General features: G+C 65.6%; 1 protein-coding gene and 1 long non-coding RNA gene across 2 annotated transcripts; both read left to right on the plus strand.

Moving 5' to 3' along the window:
• The first annotated feature begins 12,949 nt into the window (after positions 1-12,949).
• Positions 12,950-15,414, plus strand: CDKN1C (cyclin dependent kinase inhibitor 1C). Its single transcript, XM_042958295.1, is given in 5 exon segments — positions 12,950-13,033; positions 13,253-13,517; positions 14,471-14,605; positions 14,704-14,799; positions 14,801-15,414. Coding segments are annotated over 4 exon segments (531 nt in total). The 5' UTR covers positions 12,950-13,033; positions 13,253-13,262; the 3' UTR covers positions 14,846-15,414.
• A 2,233-nt stretch (positions 15,415-17,647) lies between these two features.
• LOC107180579 lies at positions 17,648-19,804 on the plus strand. The gene is made up of 3 exons (XR_001511336.2): positions 17,648-17,953; positions 19,099-19,221; positions 19,787-19,804. It is a non-coding gene; the product is annotated as an uncharacterized LOC107180579 (long non-coding RNA).
• The last annotated feature ends 270 nt before the right edge of the window (positions 19,805-20,074 follow it).

Genomic DNA, 20,074 nt, shown 5'->3' on the forward strand with positions numbered 1-20,074 from the left:
GGAGGGCCGGGGACGGGGGGCGGGGGGGGACAGGAGCATTTCTGGAAACGGCTCCTGGGCCCTCTCCCACCTCCCCTGCAGATCAGGGGACGCTGGTCCTCATTTCGCACCTGCGGCAACTGTACCCCCTTGGCCGGGCCGCCAGAGACCCGGATGCAGGTACGCCTGGCTCCAAGCCGTCTGTCTGTGGGGCTTGCAGGGGGGCTTACGGTCCCCAGGATTCCCTGCTGGAATCCACGGGAGCACACAGACTCGGCCTCGGGGTCAGACACAGTACCCCAGGTAAGGCACCGGGCCAAGACTCTGCTGCTTGTCCCCCAGAGCCAGACCATAGGCCCAGATGTGAAGTCCCCTCTGCCTGTGTTAACTGTAGCTGAGCAGAGCGGGAAGCCCCCGGGCACCAGGCTCCTGGGCCAGGTCCTCCCGCGGTGCCCGGCGAGGGCTGGGAGGCGGGGTCCAAAGTCCGGCTGTTCGGGGCAGAGCCGGGGAGCCCGCGGCCTGCGGTCAGGGCCTTTCAGGGCAGAGGCTAGTGGGCCCCGGGGCAGCGGGGGGAGCGGCTCACCCCCCCCCCCCCACACACAGTGGGCCTGGGTTTGAGGAAGAGCTCAGTCCAGACAGTGCAAACGGGGGGGGGGGCGTGTTTGTATCTGAGGACAGTGTCCCCTGTTTTCTGTCAGCCTCAGGAGTTGTGCTGAGAGCCCCGAGCTGGGGCAGGTGCACCAGCAGGGCTTTTCTGCACAGAAAGGCTGGCCTGGGAAGTAGGGGGACATGGTGTCTTAGACTCAACAGCCCTGGGAGGAGTTAGAGTTCAGGTGGTTCTGTGCTCTATGGGGGTGGGGGTGGGGGATGGGACTGTCCCCAGGAGGTTCACCTCCCCCCCCCCCAAACCCCAGGGCCTGTGGCTGCTCCCCAGAGACCTGGCCAGGAGGTTGGGACATCATCTGGCTCCTTCTGGATTCTCTAGGCAGGAATTGTGGGTAAAGAGGCAGGAGAGGGTGGGGTGGGAGTCCCCACTCTGCCCCAGGGCAGGTCGGGGAGGCTGAGGGGACCGAGCAGCACGCGGGGTGGGCAGGAAGGGGCTGGTTACTCACCCCTCCCTTCCTCCTGCTTCTAGCAGGACGTTTGGAGGCTGGGAACTGGTCGGGGCCGAAGGGATGGGGGCTGCCCGAGGATCTGTCGTGAGCTGGCTCAGTGTGGGCGGGGCGCTTCCTGGTCCCGGAGTGTGGGAAAACTGCCCTCTGGGCTGGGTGAGGAGAGAGGAGCACCCGTAACCCTGGAATCCCCGGCCCCGGTCGTCCTTCTCCAGAGCAGCCAACCCCCCTCGCTTAGCCACTCAACAAACGCTCTGCACTCCCCCCCGGGACACACTCCGGCCCCAGGGCCACCCCAGCCACCCACCTGCCTCTCCCAGAAACAGGCTGCAGGGTGAGGCTGATCCAGGCCCACTGGACTGGAGGAATCAGGGCTGGGGTTAGGGAGGAGGGCTTCTCGGAGGAGGTGATGCCTCCAAGGAGTCTTAAGGATGAGTGAAGATGGGCCAGGGGCGGGCAGGGCCAGCCAGACTGAACAGAGGCAGAGGGGTGAGCCAGGCTTGGGGTGTTTACTGAGAGCCCGTGTCAGCGTGTGTGGGGCAAGAGTAGATTCTGGAGAGCAGGGGTGAGGCCAGCTCTCAGTAGAGGGGGGGGTCCTTGGGGAGCTCCAGAGGGCTGCTGGGCGGGGGAGGCACAGGGTGAGGGGGCCGCGGACTTGGGGTGGGGGGGTGGGGAGCTGCTCACCCCCGGGGGGCGGTCCTGATGGACTGGGCGTGGCCGGGGGAGCCCCCGCAGTGAGAGCCCCGGGAGCCGAGAGGGTTTCTCAAGGGAGAACGTGCTGGAACTCTGCGCTCGGGTGGGCGGAGACGTGGGTCAGTGTGCGGGTGCAGGAGAGTGTGGTCTGGGGCTGTGGCCCGAGCCGGGGCTTTGACGGGGGGCTTCCTTCTCGGCGGATGAGCCCCTTCGTGGGTTGTTTCTTACTCTATTTCCCGAGGGCCCACCTCAAATGTTACCTCTTCGGGGATGCCCACAGGGTTTTGGCCAGTTTAGGACCAAGACCAGGGGCGGGGTGGGGGGAGCTATCCACCCAGGGGCAGCTTTGGGCCTCGACCAGCAGGGCGCCCAGACCCCCACAGCGGCGTCCGTGCTGGGGGCTCGGGGGGCCCCTCCCAGCTGGGAGAGGGTGTCAGATGCCGACTCCCACTTGGTGACTTGTTCTTGGAGTCATAGCCTTACAAGGGGCACCCCGGCCGGCTGTGGGCATCGGGGGCCCGGCCGCGGCTTGTCAGCTCCATCCCAGAGGCCACCTGGTTAAGGGTCTCCGAGGGCCTAGTCCCTCTGCAGGTGCCATAGGAGGGGCTGGGCTGGCAGGTGCCAAGGAATGTTCTAGAGCTGGAGTCTGTGAGTAGGCTCCTGGGGTTGGGGTCTGGGAGGGGCTGGCTCGTGTCCAAAGCGGGGTCTCTTGAGCTGAGTGCCAGGTCAGTTTTGACTCACCCTGCGGGTGGGTTCAGGGGACTGAGCCTTGGGTTAGAGGGGAGGTTCTGCCAGCTACCGGGGGCTTCTCCACGGGCCTCTAGTGATGCAGGGACCGCAGAGTCAGGGGGAAGGAGGGAGTAGCTTGCTCGGGGGCAGAGGCCTGGATGGGCGAGCTCACACCCTGCATGCACTGAGCCCTGCTCTGCCCCTGGCTGTGTGCTGGGACGCAGGGTCCCTCATGCTGCGGCGGGGGTCCCTCATGACAGCCAGTGGAGGATGCTGGAGGTGCCCATGGCAGGAGGCTCGCAGACTGGAGACCTGGGATCCCCCCGTGACGGGTGGGATACAGTCTGGGAAGGTTATGTCCCCTTCCTCCCGCCAGAGCAGAGGAGGAACAGGGGACCCTGTCTGGGGAAACTCAGGCTTGGCGTGAGGCACGCGCTGCCCCAGCTTGCCGGGGACTGAGGCGCTTCTGGGACATGGGGCTTTCCAGGGAAAAACCCGGAGAGTTCTAGACAAACCAGGATGGCTGGCCACTCTCCCTTTATGGGTCCCTGCAGGCCAGACAGACTCATGCTGGAAGTTGGCCCAGAGGAAGGAGGGAAGGCGCTGGGGTAGGGGTAGCAGCATGGAGATGGGAACGCGAGGTCACGGGCGCCCTACCTCCAGCCCCCCAGAGGGACGCCTTGCCCTGACCTCCGTGCTCAGCAAAAAAACAGCTTCGAAGGAGGGGTGTCCAACCAGGGGAGGCCGGAGCGGAAGTGGCCAGGAGCTGTGGTCTGGCCTGGCAAGGGCCTCCGAGGGGGTGTGAGAGGGCAGAAGGGCAGCCTGGAATCAGGGAGAGGCAGGCCTCTGAGCCGTCCAGGAGAGCAGGACTCAGAGCAGCTGGGGCTGGGGCCCCACACCTGCTCACCAGGCTGCGGTGGGGAAACTGAGGCAGAATACGTGGCAGGAACACGCTCCTGTTCGTGTGCTCCCGGTGCTTCGCCCCCCCCCCCCCCCCCGCCCACAGGCACATGCCCGAGGGGCCTGGAGTGTGCCCGCCTCTTAGGTCCCCCCGGCACGGCCTCCTCTGTCCTGCTGCCTCGTCCCCCGGCTGGAGGGAACGATGCCACGTTCTGACCATCCAGTGTCTTCCAGAACCTCTGCCCGCTGGAAACTTCATGGAGAAGCCATCCAGGAAGAAGCAGGAAGGACCTCCAGGGAGCCAGAAGAGAAGTCACAAACCCACACAGCCTCCTACCCTAGAGAGTCCCCCCCCGGCTGTCCCGCGGTCACTTCCGCCTGCCTGGATGGCGCTTAGGGAGCCTGGGTATTTGGTCTGTGCTGGGGACGGCCACACACAGTAGCCTGTCTTCCGTGCTCTGGGAGCCCTGGAACCTGGCTGGGCCGGACTCTAGGGCCCTGGCGCCTCCCACCCCCCGGGCCCCTGGTCCCCTGCTCAGCTCCAGTGACAGCTGGGCATTGCACACATTTGATAAACTGCAGATGAGCGAGACCCCAGCGTCTCAGCCCCTTCCCCCCACGGGACTCACCCTGAGAATCCTCCCTGGAGCGGGTTTCATCAGGCCGTGGACCCCGCCCTGGTCTATTCACCTATTTCTGGCTCCACCCACCAGCCTGGAAGCCCCTGGAGGGGAGGCCCCCCGCCCCCCCCCCCAGGCCCCAGGGAAACACTCCCGGTCTGGATCCCTACTGGACGTTCGGGGAGGAGGGCCTGTTCAAGGACCCACGGCCAACAGTGGGCTTCCAGGCTACCACGGCTGATGTCCAACCCAAGGCAGCCACTCGCTCCACTGTTTGCCCCAGGTCAGAATCTGGGGGAGGGGCTCAGCAGGGAGGCCCCATCTGTAGGACCCAGCAGCCAGTCGCTCAGGATGGATGGAGCCCGGGGGGCCTGCAGTCAGCCCCAGCAGGCTGGCATCTCCGGGACTTACCAGCTCTTGACAAGGGGCTCGTCCTCTTGAGAGAGTTTCCCCATCTGTGAAATGGTCTGGGCGGATTCGGTGAGATAACGCACGGGGCTGCCCGGCACAGAGAGGGTGTGCCAACGGCAGCTGCGTACCGACCAGCGTCCAGCCGGGGCTGGCCGAGGACATCGCTGAGCGCCGGGCAGAGTCGCGGGGACCTGTGCCCCACGGACCCCCAGGGCTCTGGAGGGCTTGGTGGCACTGTCCAAGCTGCCCAGCATGTGAACACTGTGTTCCACCGTGCCCTACGGCTTATTAGGGAACGGCACATGATGGGGGCGTCGGGGTCTGGGTCTCCCCACCAGCCCACGGCCCTGCACTCAGAGCAAATGTCCAGCTTACGTGACAGTGGCAGCTGGAGGGGGCCGCTGGTGTTGCGCTGTGCTCGGCCACCCCTCTAGGCGTGCGGAGACAGTGGCCACGGGGAGGGTGCTGGCCACCGCGCCAGGCACGTGTGGACACGGCCCCCGAGACTCTTCAGGAGCCTTGCAGGGGAGAAAGCAGAGGCACAGAGAGGTTAAGCGACTTGTCCGTGGTCACACAGCTCCAGTAAGAGGCAGTTGCCGTGCCTGACTCCAAAGCCCAAAGCTTTGTGGCTTAGCCAGGCAGTGCCCCCTACCTTGTCCCCTGCCCCAACCCCTGTGCCACGTGCATGCTGCCGGCACTAGAGTGGCCAGACAGGGAAGAGCCACCATGTGGCCACCAGCAGGAACCGGGGGGGGGGGGGGTGTGTGTGTGCCGTGGACTGTGGCCACGCCCCCCATCTGCCCAGCAAAGGCCTGCTGCCCCCTTCATCATGTCCCCCATATCCCAGGGTCCCAGCGCCCTCTGGCCTCATCCCTCCAGGGTCCCCAGCCCCTGCCCTGGCCTGGGACACCATCGTTTCCCAGCCGCCTGACTTCAGCCATTCCTTGGCCCCCCTCCCAGCCTCTGCTTGAGGCACCTGCGTCCTCCATTAAACCTCAGGACCCTGGACCCTAAGCTGGAAGCCTCCAAGGCTCCTCGGTGCCTTCTCGAGGTCGCCGGCTCCTGGGCTGGACTCCAGGCCCTGCACACCCGGCCCCTGAAGCCCTCTCCGGAAGTCTGGTTCGTTCTGGGCTCACTCTCGGTACCAGCCGTGACGGGCGAGGGCCTGGGATTGGCCCCGTCCCCGCCTGGGACCCCCACCCTTGCCAGGATCCCCCTCCTCATCCCAAACCTGGGGGGTGTCTGCTGGGGGTTCCCGCTGTACCCCACATCCTGCCATCCTGGCACGGACCGCCCCTGTAGTGGAGGACGCTCAGGGCTTGGCGGGGGCAGCTTGGAGGTAGGCCCAGGCCTTCCCTGGCAGCCCCCAGGGTCCCCTTTAGCCGCAGGCTCATCTCTGGGGGGCCAGCAGACGTTGCGGGGCGCTTGCTCTGCAGGCCTGCTTTCTTGGATGCCGCTCCCCTGGCAGGGCCCCAGCTCCCAGCGCAGAGGTGCCCTTAGGGTTACTGGTTTGGTGGGTGTTGTGAGAGGTGGACGGACTCGTGACAGCGTCCACAGGCAGCCGGCAGGCCCCGAGGCAGGGACAGGCCTAACTGGTGGGGGCCCGGGCCGGCCACAGAGCCCTGCACTGCCCGGGGCTTCGATCAGCAGCACTAGTGGAGGGAGAGGAGGCAGAGGGTGAAGGGGCGATGGGGGCGGAGGAGATGGGGGGGACAGGAAGAGGAGGAGCTGAGGGTGGGGAGGACGGAGAGGGGGCTGAGGGGCACCAGAGGGAATGGCCAGCTCTCAACGTTGCGTCTTTAGCCTGGCTGACCCTCCCCTTCCTCTCCCTGCTCCTTGGCCCCCTGGCTCCCTGCCCCCCTACCCATGTGTAGGGAGAAAGGCGATGGCCATGTGTTATTTCCCAGTGATGTGTGAGTGACAGCCCCCCCCCCATCCCGCCCAAACATCTAGGGGTGATGGGGTACTTTTTGAAAACGAGGCTTCCCCCCTGCACGGCCCTGGCGGGCCACGTTAGGCCGATCCCCCCATTTGGACTCGAGGAGACTTGTGGGCCCAGGGAGCCAGGCCCTTGCCCAGATTCCCCACCAGGTGAGGGATGAATACGGCCCCCCCACCTCCCCCCACCCCCCCCACCCCCACCCCAGGGCTGCGCTGGGGTCCACCTGGGCTCTCCTTCCCAGTGGCCAGTGCGCGGGCAGGTGGGCGGGCCCGGGGGCGGGCTCCTGCCTGCAATGCCATCTGCGGACACCAGGGGGCAGCAAGCGCCCAGCTTTGGGCCGCAGGGCCTGCGGCCCGCAGCCCGGGGTCTCGGGAGCTGTCACCTCTGGCACCTCAGCAGCTTTCCAAACCGTGTCCGGGCCCTCGAGGGAGGGAGCGGACAGGCACCCATTCTGCTGAGCCCCTACTCCGTGCGGCCTGCGGGGCTTCCGGCCTCTGTCCTGACCTCCCACCGCTCACCTTTGAGACCCAGCTGGGTGCCGGGGGGGTAGTAAATGTAGGAAATGTAGTAAAGGACTGCACGGATGAGATGCTGAGGGCCTCCCCCTCCCCTGGCCTTGGGGGGCCCGACTTGCTCTGGGAGCCCGCTCAGGGTGTCACGGGCGCAGGGAGCTTACACGCTGCCCGGCCCAGTGCACACCGCCCAGTACGTGCTCCGTGGCCCCGGGGCCCGGGTGGGCCCGCTCCTCTGCGGGGCCGGGGCAGGGCTGGGGGCCTCACGTCTCCTCCGCGGCTTTTGGGCTTCTCTGAGCGCCGCGTGGGTGTGCTGGAAGCAGGGTGGGAGCTGGCGGCCCTGGTGTACCCTGTGGACAGAAGATTCCGACTCCTAGGGGTCCCCTCTAGCTCAAGAAGACCGGACAGAAAGCCGGGGGCTCGGCAGAACGAGACCCAGGACGGGGCATCTGCTCACCCAGATTCGTTTTTCCTGCTCTTTCCAGGCGGGAGGCCTGGTGGGGCTCAGGGCCAGCCGCAGACCCTCCTCCTTGCCCGCCCCCGACCCTGGGAGCCCTCCCCAGCCCCGCAGAGGTCTGTGGGGGGCTAGGATAAGCAGTGTTCCCGGGCCTCCCGGGATGGTCAGTGCGGAGGCCTGAGCAGTAGTGGGCCAGCTGGGCTGGGGTGGCCTTCTGCTCGGCACTCGGAGAGGAAGCAGTGCCTGGCCCGCCTGGCCGGCCGTGGGGATGGGGCAGGGGAGCCCTCACGTCCAGGGCTGCTCCCAGCTTCCTCCACACCTCCCCCCACCGCCCGCCCAGCCCCTCCTGCTAATTCCCGGGGAGCGAGGACCCCCGGCCCAGCCCGGGGCCGGAGCACAAGGCAGCCCCTGTAATCCGAGCTTTGGATTCGCGTTGTGCGGCATGTGGACGCGTCACCGGAGGGAGGCCGGCACCTGTGGAGGACGTGCCTGGCAGCCGCCCCGAGAACAGCCCGTCCTGGGGGGGCTGGGGGCGGGGCCGGCAGAGCGCGGGAAGTCGGTGCGGGGAGGAAGGTTCTGGCTGTGCCGGCGCTGGGCCCCGGGCCAAGTGTGCTAGGAAACCCCCCTCCCCGCCAGCCCCAGCTCCGAGCTGGGCTGGCTGCCTGTCGCTGGAGGCTGGCTAGTTAATCTGTAACTCTCCATACTCCTCGGGGCCTCCAGGCCTCATCTTGTGGAGGAGAAGGTGAGGCTGCGAGGGGCAGCGTCCTCCCCGAGGGGTCTGGCCAGGCCGGTTCAGGGCCACTGCTGGGTGAAGTGGCTTGGGGCCAAAGGTCTGGCCCTTCCCGGGGCTGTGGGCAGGGGGGCGGGGCCGGACGGGGCCGTGGGGCTTTGCCCTGGTGGGCCCCGTCTGAGCCAGGCAAGAGCTGGCTCACCTCCCTGGTGGGAGGCACACGGGGGAGGCTCAGTCACCCCAGGATGGGGCCACAGCCCGCCTCCCCCAGCCCAGATGCCCAGCTCCGGCTCTAGGCTGGGGCGGGAGGCGGGGGGCAGTCAGGGGGTTCTTGCTTTCTCTCCTCTCCTGCTTTCGTGCTCGCCAGCCCCTCATAGAAGTCCCGGGAGGGGCTCCTGGCTGGAGAAAGGCACGCATCTGTGGCCACAGAGCTCTGAGTAGGTTGCTTAACCTCTCTGGGCGTCTGGTTCCTCCCTTGCAAAAACAGGCATCAAAATGCCTCCCTGTCCAGGTTCTTGGAAGGATTAAAGGAGGCCAGGGGCCGAGCCTGGGTGCAGGGCAGGCTCCTGGAATCTGGTGCTGTCATCATTTGTAACATCCCTCTGCGCCCCTCACGCCGCCGTCTGTCCGGGAGAAGTTTTCTTCTCACACACACACCCCTCGCAGGGGCCTGGGGAGCACACTGGGGGCGGGCCCTCCTGGGCTTCCAGAAACAGGTCCGTATGGCTCCCCAGGAGGAGGGAGCTCGGGGACGCGGGCAGGGAGTCAGCCAGCAGGCGGCAGCATGTGGCCAAAGACGGGGCTCCCAGGCCCGCCCAGCTCTGCCACCCGCGCACAAGAGTGGCTCCCTCCGAGCCTCAGTTTCCTCAGCTGCAAAAGGGGCCCACTCCCTGGGCCGACCAGGGAGGGCGCCGTGGGGAGAAATAGCCCCATGAGGTCTTGGGTTAGTGGGTTAGCTGCCGTAACCACTAGAGTGGGACCAAGTAAGTCCTTCAATCTGCCCGGGCCTGTCTCCTTTTCCAGAAAAATGACACCTCAAACAGGCCGGTGCCACACAGGTGAGTCCAGCTGGGGAGGGCTGGCTGCTCTAACAGACACCCCCCGCCCCCCCCCCCCCCCCCCCCCCCCGCCAGCTCTTACCAGCTTAAAACACGATAAACCTTTATTTTTCACTCCTATCTCGGTCAGGTCGGTGTGCAGAGGGTGCTGTGGGGGTGGTGGCTCTGCTCCCTGTGTCATTCAGGGCTGCAGTCCCCCCTCCTCTGCCCCCCAATCTGGCTGGCAGAGCGGTGGTGGGGGCGGGTGGCAGAGGGCAGAAGAGCTAGGTTGGTCTGGACGGGCCTCGGCCTGGAGGCAGTGTAAGCCATTTCTGCTCCTGTCTGTGGCCCAAACTGGTGGCGTGCCCTCCCCCCCCCCCCCCCCAGCTGCAGAGGGGCTGGGGACGTGGTCCTTGCTCTGTTCGTTTGGAGGAGGAAGAAGCGAACAGGGCTGGACCGGGTAAGAAGGACAGAAATGCACACCGGAGATGCCAGCGGGGGGCCCGGTGCTTACCACCCCCTCACCCTGCACATGGGCTCCCCCACTGCCACGTGTGCAGGATTTAGGGGTGCTGGAGCGTCCCGGGAGCCTGTCCTTGCTGTTCCCCAGGGGCCAGCATCCCCCCCCCGTCTGGTTCTGTTATCTGCAGCCACCCAGAGTACAAACATTGTTCCTTTTGTTTTCTTTTCTCCTTCGGATACACTTTTAATTACAAAAGTAGAGCTTGGTTATTGTACTCAGGCAGATGTTTGCAAGCTTGTGGGCCCCTCGGGGTGGAGGACTGGGCCTTCTCTCAGACTCCCAGGCCCCCAGCTGTCCTCCCCCAGGTCTGTCCCTGGCTCGGGGGAAGGGCCCCAGCCCCGCTCTTGGGACTGGCAGGTCAGTGAGCCAATGGGTATCATCCTTGACCAAATTCAGAGTCACATACTCAGAGGAGGTCACCTCCCTGCCCTAACAAAGCCAAGAGGGGAGATGTCCCCATGGCCTTTGGAGAATACAAGGAAGGACGGGAAGCCCAGAGGGAAAGCAAAGAGAAAGGCCGGCAGCTGGAGGAGGGGCAGCCCGACTCCGCTCCCGCCCCATGGTGCTCCCGCTAGAGTTCCACTCCCACAACAGGTGAGGCCCCACCAAGGGGATGCATAAAGCCATCAGGACGGCCCTTGGCGCGAGCGAAGGGTGGCCCCTGTTGCCGCACCGCGTGATGTGAGTTGTGTGGGACTGCCACTCCCAGTGCTCGGAGGCAGGACTCGATGTCACATGCTGTCAGTCTTGTCACGGAGACAGGGGGGTGGGGTGCTGGGACCCAACTGTCTGAACTCAGCTGGCACCGAAGGCAGTGGGAACGGCCCTCTAAGCCCACCCCAGCCCAGGACAGTGCGTGGGGAGGACAGGGTCATTTACTCCTGCTCATTTACTAAGCACCTACTAGGTCCCCTGCCCTTAGGGGGCCGAGGGCAGACAGCTATTCATAGCACCTGGCAGTTCCCGCTAGGGAGGAGAGCTCAGGCCCCCTGAGTGTCCAGAGCGGGGCTGGGCGCAGGATGCCTTCCTTCCTGGAGGAAGGGAGACCACCTGGAGGCTGAATCCGGGGGTTGGGTGGGCTACTTCCCAGCCTGCCCTCCAGGACAGCTGGAGCCAGGGCATCTGGACCTCTTGGGAAATCCAAGAGGAATCCACCTGGTTCCACATTTTGTGGTCACTACCCGCCGTGGCACTGGGGAAGCCAGTGTGACCAGGGCACCAGGGCTGGGCAAGGCCCTGCCTCCTTTTAGCCCCAGGCCAGGTGATGACCCCGTATAAGCGGTCCACAGAGCTTCAGAAAACTTCAGCAGCTTTTTTTTTTTATTTTCCTGAAGATAAAAAATTGTAGCATCTACGCCTGTGGGAATTTGGGGATACAGTATACAGAACAGAATAAAAACCAATCGTGAGTCACCGCCTTTGGTCCGTCTATCGAGAGTCCGGCACCTCGCCCTGTCCCTCACCCCGCGCCGATGCCCTCTCCTGTTCGTCTCATGCCCTCACTTCAAACTTGGCCTCCCTGCGGCCCCGGGGCCCAGGATACCTCCTCCGGGACACATCGGCACGTTATCACAGCGTCCCATCCCTGGGGTGTCCTGGAGCCCACCTGACCCTGTGGCGGCGGGGCGGTGGGGGGGAGTCTGGTCGCGGTTGGGTCAGCCTTAATTCTCTCGCTGGGCTTCCGGGCTCACCGGGGACAGGGGCTGACAGCTCAGGCCTCTCCTCCTGCAGGTGCCTGACCCTCCCCACCCCCAGCCCAGGGCTGCTCTTATCTCGTGGACTGGTCTGGAGGCATTTCCTGGGCTCCCAGCCCCCAAACACGCTGCACCAAAGGGAAAGCAGCAGAAAGTAATGGTCTCCCATGGCCTGGCCCAGCTGGGATGAGAGCCACCTGGGAGAACCTGGGGCCCTACCAAGGCACGGCGGGTCGGGGAGAAGGGGTTTGGGCCCTGGCAGTCCTCCTCCCCGACGCCTCTAGGAGGGGCCCTCTGGCTCGCCTGCCCAGTCACTCTTAGGGCTGTCGTTTCTCCGCAGCCAACAATATTTACTGGGCACAGTGAGGGGTGCTAGCCTTCCGGGACAGTGGGACAGGTACTCCAGCTAGAGCAGGGCTGCCCGGGCACCTGCTGCCCACCGTTGGCCCCACCTCCCACCTGGGGGTTCCCTGTGTGATGGGGGGGGGGGGGAGATAAAGCTGGTCCAGAGAACCAATGTACACAGTCAAGGGCCCCGGGGAGGCAGGGCCAGGCCCACCCCAGTGGAGGAGGCTCGGGCGCCCCGTTCAGGACCCCAGCCAGAGCAACGGCCTCCAGCGGGACCTTGTGTGGCCCAAGCCCAGGGTGGCCTGGCCAAAGCCTGAGAGGTGCTGGGCACCTGGTCCATGACATGGTGGGCATAGCCTCGGAGGGGCTCCGGTCTCCCACCCACTGAGCAGGGCTGGGCAGGGGCTAAAGGGCCGGCTCTCAAGGTGCCCCTTCGGGGGAAAGAGTGGAGCTGCCTGCCCTCTCGCTCCGAGGGCCCTAGGGCCAGCAGGTGTGTTAGGGCGCCAGGTGCGCGGAACCCTGCCAGGGACGCAGCCCCGGGCACAGCAGGCCGCGCGGGGGCAGCCGAAGACCCCGCCTCGCTAGGGACGAGACGCCCTCGGCGGGTTCAAGCCCCGTCAGCCGGCGCTGGAGGCCCAATGGTGAGCGCGGGCGGCTGGGCCGGCGCCCCCGGGGGGCGAGTCGGAACTGGCCGGACGCCGGGCCCCGCCGCGCCGAGGAGGGCGCGCCGGCCGAGGGGGCGCCCGCGCCGCCGCTGCCGCCGCCGCCGCCGCCGCCTCGCAGCCCCCGCCGGCAGACAAAGGAGCCGGAGGGGGGCGGGAGTGGGGGTGGCGGTGGTGCTGGTGGGGGGGGGGGGGGATGGGGCGAGGGGGCGGGGCGCCGCGGTGTCACGTTACCGCCCGCAGCGCCCTTTAACTCGGGCCCCGCCCCTCTCACCGCCCCCCGCCCGCCGCCGCGCGCGGCCCGCGCCCCGCCAATCGGCCCGCGCGCCCCGCCCCGCCCTCGGGTGGGTGTGTGCACGCGGCCAATGGGCGGCACGCGGGGGCCGGGCCCGCCAGCGGGGCGGGGGCAGAGCGGCGCGGGCCAATCGCCGCCGTGTTGTTGAAACTGAAAATACTACATTATGCTAATCGCGGCGGGGCCCCCGCGCGGGGGGGGTTGGGACCCTCGCGTATAAAGGGGCGCGCGAGGGCTGGGCGTTCCACAGGCCAAGTGCTCTGCGCTCGGTGGGTGCCAGCCAGGCCCGAGCGAGCCGAGCGGGCGAGGACAGGCACTGAGGGGGCGCGGCCGCCGGCCGGACGACACCGCAAGCGACACGCAGGAGCAGCCCGAGGCCCGACCGCCAGGTAGCCGCCGCGCCCGCCCTCCCGCCGCGTCCCTTTGCAAATGCAGACTCCGACTGCGCGGGGTCTCACTTGCGCCCGGCCTCCGCCCTCCTCTCCTCTCCTCCTCCTCCTCCTCCTCCTCCTCCTCCTCCTCCTCCTCCTCCTCCTCTTCCTCTCCTCTCCTCTCCCGCGGCCCCGGCCCGCGCAGCCCCGGGCCAGGCTCGACGTGTGTCTCTGCAGCACATTGGCAATGGAGCGCCTGGTCGCCCGCCGCACCTTCCCCCTGTTCGCGCGCACTAGCGCCTGCCGCAGCCTCTTCGGGCCGGTGGACCACGAGGAGCTGAGCCGCGAGCTGCAGATCCGCCTGGCCGAGCTGAGCGCCGAGGACCAGCGCCGCTGGGACTACAACTTCCAGCAGGACGTGCCGCTGCGGGGCCCCGGGCGCCTGCAGTGGACCGAGGTGGACAGCGACTCCGTGCCCGCCTTCTACCGCGAGACGGTGCAGGTGGGGCGCTGCCGCCTGCTCCTGGCGCCCCGGCCCCGCCCGGAGGGCGCAGGCGACAGCCCGCCCCCCGCGCCGCCGGCCGATGAGCCCCTCGACGGCCTCGGGGAGGCGCCGGCGCCGCCGTCCGGCGGCCCGGCGGTGGCTCCCGCCCCGGCCCCGGCCGCGGCGCCGCAGGAGAGCGATGAGCAGGAGGCGGTCCCGCCGCCGCGCAGCCAGGAGCCCCTAGCCGAGCCGCTGCACTCAGGGATTTCGGGGCGCCCCGCGCCGGGCACTGCCGCTGCCGCTGGCGCCGCCGCCGCCGCCGCCACCAATGCCGCCGCCGCCGCCGCCGCCGCCGCGGCTGTTGCCACCACCGCTGCCGCGGGAGGCGCCGCGATCAAGAAGCTGCCGGGGCCTCTCATCTCCGGTGAGTCCCGCGCGGCCCCGCCCCGGCCCGGCCCGGCCCTGCTTTGTCCGGCCGGCCGGGCTCCCCCGGCCTCGGGGGCCTCACTCGGTCCCCGCCTCCTCCCGTGGCATTAAAGGGCCAGCGGCGCGCAGGGCGCGGCTGCGCCCGCACCCCGGCCCGCCCCGCTGTTGTGCTCGCGAGCGGCGGGCGCGGGAGGGAAGGGAGAGCGCGCGCCTGGCCTCCCCCCGCCCCCCGCCCCCGGGCGCGCCGTCCCCGCTCCGGCCGCCGGAGCCCCTCCCCGGGCGCGGCGGGCGCGGCGATCGCGGCGCGGAGGGGGTTAAGCGCGGCGGCGGCCCCGGGGGGCTTGGCCGCGGGACAAGGAGAAATGCTTACACAGCACATTGCGCGGCGACGTAAACAAAGCTGACCCGCCGCGGACCTCGGCGCGGGCGGGGACGGCGCCCCACCCTGGCCGGCCGGCCGCCCGCCCGCTCCCCGTCCCGGCCCCCGCTCGGGTTCCCCGGCCGACCCCGCCCTGACCGGCTGCGCGCGCGCCTGCCGCCCGCAGATTTCTTCGCCAAGCGCAAGAGACCCGCGCCCGAGGCCAAGGCGTCGAACGAGGTCCCCGCGGGATGCGCCGCCCCTGGCGCCGCTCCGGCCGTGGGCTCGGCGGAGCAGACCCCGCGCAAGCGACTGCGATGAGGTGGGCGCGGCAGGGGCGCGCGGGGCGGGGAGGGCTGGCCCCGCGGGGTCGTGGCGGTCACCCTGTGCGCTGTCGCTCACCGAGCCTCTCTCCCGCAGCCTCGCGCCCAAAGAGCCCCGAGGGAGCCCGCTGGGCAGCGGACAGGACAGGAGCGCTGGGCCTCGGCTGGGACCGTCCATGTAGCAGCAACCGGCCGGCAGCTGCCACCGAGCAGCGTTCGGTTTTATGTTTAAAATTTAAAAAAAAAAAAAACTGTGCAATGTATTAATAACGTCTTTTATATCTAAATGTATTCTGCACGAGGAGTACACTGGTCCCAAGGTGTAAAGCTTTAAGAGTCATTTATATAAAGTGTTTAATCTCTGCTGAAACTCAGTGCAAAAAAAAAAAAAAATGAAAAAAGAAAAAAAAAAGGAAAAAAGAAAAAAACATGTATATTTGTACAAAAAGTTTTTAAAGTTATACTAACTTATATTTTCTATTTATGCCGCGGCGCGGGCCGCTTTGCCGCGCGATAGCTCGGTTACTGGTTCCGCCAAAGGCACGTCACCCGCATCTGGTTATCGACAAATGTAAATTTATTTTTATAGCGGACTCTGGGGGGGGAGGGGTCGCTCACAAGCTGTAGCTGCCGAACAAGCCCAGCTAGTTAGCAGTTCTCTTCGCGCTTTCTCTGTCTCTTTTATTATTATGACTATTTTAAACTGGAAGACAAATCTGTTAACATGGTTCCTCAGCCGTCTGCACCACCGCCCCGGCCCCTCGTCCGCCGGGTTCCAAATAAAGAGGCCGAAAAACGCTGCAGGTCAGCTCCGTGTGTCCTTGTACCCTGCCTCCCAGCTTTCTTCTCTGGCGCCCCCACAAGTTAGGGAGATAGGACACTGGACAGAGGGGGCGGCCAGGCTACGCTGTAGGCCATCCACTCCAAAGGGAGAGGGACTTTCTCCTGGCAGGACTGGCTAAGGACCACCTGCTCTAGGCCCCTAACTTAGGGATGAGCGGCCCCGCCCTCGCTCTGCTACACCCCCCCCCCACCGCCCCCCGCCGCCCCTCGAGGCGCGCGGGGCTGTGCGCCGAGACACTCTCTCGGGCTCAGCGCGTCCCTTGCTCCAAGGAAACCACCCGCACCCCAGCCGCGCTGGGCTGAGCCCCCATGGGGCTCAGGTGGGCACTTGCAGGGGCTGGGCCATGGCCCAGACCCCCCCTCCTGACTGCTGCGGCGCCGGCACTTGGGGTGGAGCCCCAACGGCTCCCGGGTCCCCAGCTTGGTGGGGCCGGGGTCCCCCACGGGGTCGGGCCAGGGGAGCCCTGACGTGTTGCTGGCCGGTACGCGCCAGCAGTGGGGGAGGGGCGGCCTGAAGGCCTGCGAGGGGGGGGGCGGGGGACCGGGGAAGGGGAGGCGCCTGGGGCCAGGTGGGGGTGGGGGGGGGTGGAGTCGGAGTCGAGCTCGAAGTCGGATCCACCCGCGTGCACCCACCAGTCTTCTGGCTTCCAAGTACTCTCTTTTAGTCGAAAAGAGGAGGTTTATTTTATTTTATTTTTTTATAGCTGACCTATAAACCTCTGAAAATTATGGCTTACAATGGAAAGGGTGACGTAAAGCGGCACAGACCGACGGCTAGCAGGATTTGTGCTGGTGCCCTGGACCCGGAAAAGCGGAACCGGTGGTGCATTTCAGTTAACCGTTTTGGGGCCGGGTGCAGCACTGACGTCCCCCACGGGTTAGGGACAAAGGCTGGGCCCAACCTTCCATTTGGAAGATGCATCCAGACTCATAATAAACCTGCCCCCAAGTGCCTAAACGGGCCTGGAGGAGGGAGATGGGGCTGGACGGATCACTCCGAGATGCGCGGGCAGTGAAAGCAGGGCCCCCCCCCCCCCCCGCGACGTTCAGCTGATGGCACCATGGGCCCCATCGCAACCTGGGAATCAGGCCTGCGGGGGCCTGGCTTCGAGGGGGCCTTCCCCACACCCACCCGTGTGACCACAGCCTGGTGGAGGAGGCGTACATGGGGGCTGCTGGGTCGCGCACCTGGCTGAGAGCATCCCCCCACCGATCTACCCGTGACCGAATCTGGTGGGGGAGGGACCCCTGGAAGCCCCGAAGCAGACTGCTTCGGAGACCTGCCACCCTGCTCCGCACGCAGCCCTGGCCTGCTACCCAGGAGTGCGACCCTCCTGACCCCCGCTCCCGCTCCCTGGCTTTCTCAAACGCAGGGTGCTGGGAGGACCAACAATAATACTGTTTCTGGGGACGGTCCCCCACCACCTCCGCGGGAGATGGTAACGGATACCTGGAGGTTGTCCTCCACGGGGAGCAAGCATGGGATTTTGAGCCACACGCGTGACCCTGGGCACACGTGGCCGGAGGCAAGCCCTTCTATCCCTCGGTGGGCCTCAGTTTCCCGCCTTTGGCGCCCTGTGACCCTCATATGAGGATCTTAGGGAAACAATAGCATTGGATGGTTGGCCCCAGATCTCTTTTCTCATCTGTGCTCCTGACGGGGAGCATGAGTGTGTACCCTACTGTCAGGACGGGCCCTTTCCTCTCCGGACCCCCAGGCCCTGCCCAAGCCCAGAGCACCCGGGGAGCGGCTCGGGGGTCAGCACACGTGTGGGATGGGTCTGTCCTCAGTCAGGGCCTGATCCCAGTTCCCCTGGGGATCCATGATAATAATAACAACAATAATAATCCTAACAGCCACACTCATGACATCCGGTCTCGGGGCCCTAATGGCAGGGGCTGAGCACGGTTCTTCCGGAGCGAGACCCTCCCAGTGTGGCCCCACCCCACTGTCTGTTTGTCTAAGGAGGAAACCGAGGCACGGGGCAAGCCGCGGGAGGACGGATCACTGACCTCGGCGGGGCCGAGGGACTTGGGACTGCTCCGTTGTACTGCCCTGTGCCTTGGAAGGCAGGCGCACGGTGGGGAGGGGAGCCGGGCCCCAGGACCGCAGGAGAGGAGTTCAGGCTCACACGCACAAAGCGGGCCGGGCCGTGCCGTGCGCCGTGCCTGGCACACGCGGTCGGCGTGCGGTGCGTGTAGGGGCTCGGACCACGCGTCTCCTGCAGGCTCCCACTGGTCCTGCCTGAGCGAACGCTGCGTGCCAGACTCCGTGCTAGGCTCTAGCCACACGGAAGCTTCCTACCGACCAGGCCGGGAAGACGGGATGTGGAGCTCTAAGCTGGAGGCCCACCGGGCCGAGGCTGAGAAGGGACTGGCCCGGGCGGTGGCGGGCAGGGAGCATTAGCCGCACGCTCAGGGAAGCTGAAGGAGGGGGGCGCCGTGTGCTCAGCTGGGACGGGGTCTGGAGGCCAGGGGAGCACAGAGGTCGTGAAGAAGGCCCGGTGAGCGTGTCTGAGCCGGAGGGTCCGGATGAGGCGGGAGAGCGGGGCCTGGAGGCTGTGTGGGGGTCTCTGGCCTGGGCCGGCCTGGCCTGCTGCTGGGTGTTGGGCCCACACATGGGTCAGACGTTATTCTGCGTAAGAGTGCCTTCTGGGGCGTGCCTGCCGGGCCTCCCCACTCCCTGTCCTTCTCCTCTGGTCTTCGGGGCCTTCCTGGGACTGCTGGGCTGGGGTCAAAGGTTAGGTTTGTCTGTGGGCAGTGGAGGGCCCTGGGCTGACAACAGCTGAGACAATATATTATATTAATTATTTTATTTCATTTTATTTCATATATATGGGGCAGGCAGGGAGAGGGGCAGAGGGGGAGGGAGGGAGGGAAAGAGACGGAGAGAGACAGAGAGAGAGAGAGAGAGAGAGAGAGAGAGAGAGAATCTTAAGCAGCCTCCACGCCTGGACTCAGGCTCTATCTCACGACCCTGGGATCCCGACCTGAGCTGAAATCAACAGTCAGTCGCTCATCTGACTGAACCACCCAGACGTCCCCAAGGCAATTTTATTATTATTTTATTTTATTTTATTTTATTTTATTTTATTTTATTATTTTATTAAATAAATAAACGAGGGGGGGGGGCAGAGGGGACAAAGAGAGAATCTCAAGCAGGTGTCATGCCCAGTGCGAGCCACACACGGACTCTGACCTGAGCCGAAATCCAGAGTCGGTGACTCAACCTCAGCTGTGCCACCCCTGGGGGCAGTTTTGTGAGGCATGCGGAGGCCGCTGGGGGGAGAGGGAAGCGGGGGTGGGAGAGGGGCTACCGCGGCCATCCAGGCAGAGGTACTGGGTGGACAGGCGCCCCAAGTCCCCCCCAGCCTGCTACACACCGCTCGGGGCCCCAGCCCCACGGCAGTGACTGGGAGGGACAGAGGCCCTGCTGGCGGGAGCTGCCTCTGCAGGGGGAGGCCATGTGCTCAGACGCGGTAGGTGAGCCACAGTGGAGGCGGTTAGGGCCACCAGCAGGTGAGGCTGGGCCCGTGTGCCAGGGCAGAGGGCAAGGGGCTACCGTTCGGTTGTTTGTTTTAACGGAGCATTTTATTTTATTTTTTATGCAATGTAAAATGGAATCTTCACTTTTCCTTCCTTTTTAAAGTTTAAATGTTCGTTAACGCACAGAGCGTCAGGGTTTCAGGAGGAGAATTCCGTGATTCATCACTTACCGTGCCAGGAAGCCCCCCTGCGGCCCCCCAGCAAGTGATGTCCGAGCTTGACGGAGGTGAGGGGCACGAGCCATGAGGATTAACTGGGAGAGGAGTTCCAGGCAGAGGGAACAGCCAGGGCAAAGGCCCAGAGGCCTGGAGTGGTGATGGAATAATGGGCCGCGGGGGCTGGGGTGGGAGGGTGGGGTCGAGAGAGCGGAGCTGGACTGGCAGGGAGGGACTGCAGGTGGGCAAGGCGAACACAGGTGGGGGAGGCGTCTGTGGTTTCCGGTTCCTGTAAGTGCACACGTGGGTCATTCTCAGAGCTGAGGAAGCCTCTTCAGAGAAGGGGAGCAGAGTCTGTCATTCCCTGCCCTGATTCCCGGTCTCAGCCAGGCCCCGCGCGGACACGGGTTTGGTTTTCTCAACAGCCCTGCCAAGGGGGTGTTAGCACTCACGCTACAGGTGAAGACGGCAGGTTCAGAGAAGCGAAGCAAAGGGCCTGGGGTCACCAGCCAGGATGCGGCTCGGCACTGGCGACCCCACAGCCCTGGCCGCTTGCCCCCATGCTTGAGAGCACGGATTCTTTCTTGTTGGTTTGTTTTTAAACTTTTTAATATTTATTTATTTTTTGAGAGACAGAAACAGAGCAAGAACGGGGGAGGGGCAGAGAGAGAAGAAGACACAATCCGAAGCGGGCTCCAGGCTCCGAGCTGTCAGCACAGAGCCCGACGTGGGGCTCGAACCCACGAGCCGTGAGATCATGACCTGAGCCGAAGTCGGACGCCCAACTGACGGAGTCCCCGAGGCGCCCCAAGAGCACTGTTTCTTAAAAAAAAATGTATATGTCATTATTAACTAAAGTCTATGTTTTTATATGACTTCACTCTCGGGGGTGCGCGTTCTGTGGGTTCGGACAAACGCGTGGCG

Source organism: Panthera tigris, chromosome D1 (genome assembly GCF_018350195.1).
Source record: "Panthera tigris isolate Pti1 chromosome D1, P.tigris_Pti1_mat1.1, whole genome shotgun sequence".
NCBI classification, from domain to species: Eukaryota; Metazoa; Chordata; class Mammalia; order Carnivora; family Felidae; genus Panthera; species Panthera tigris.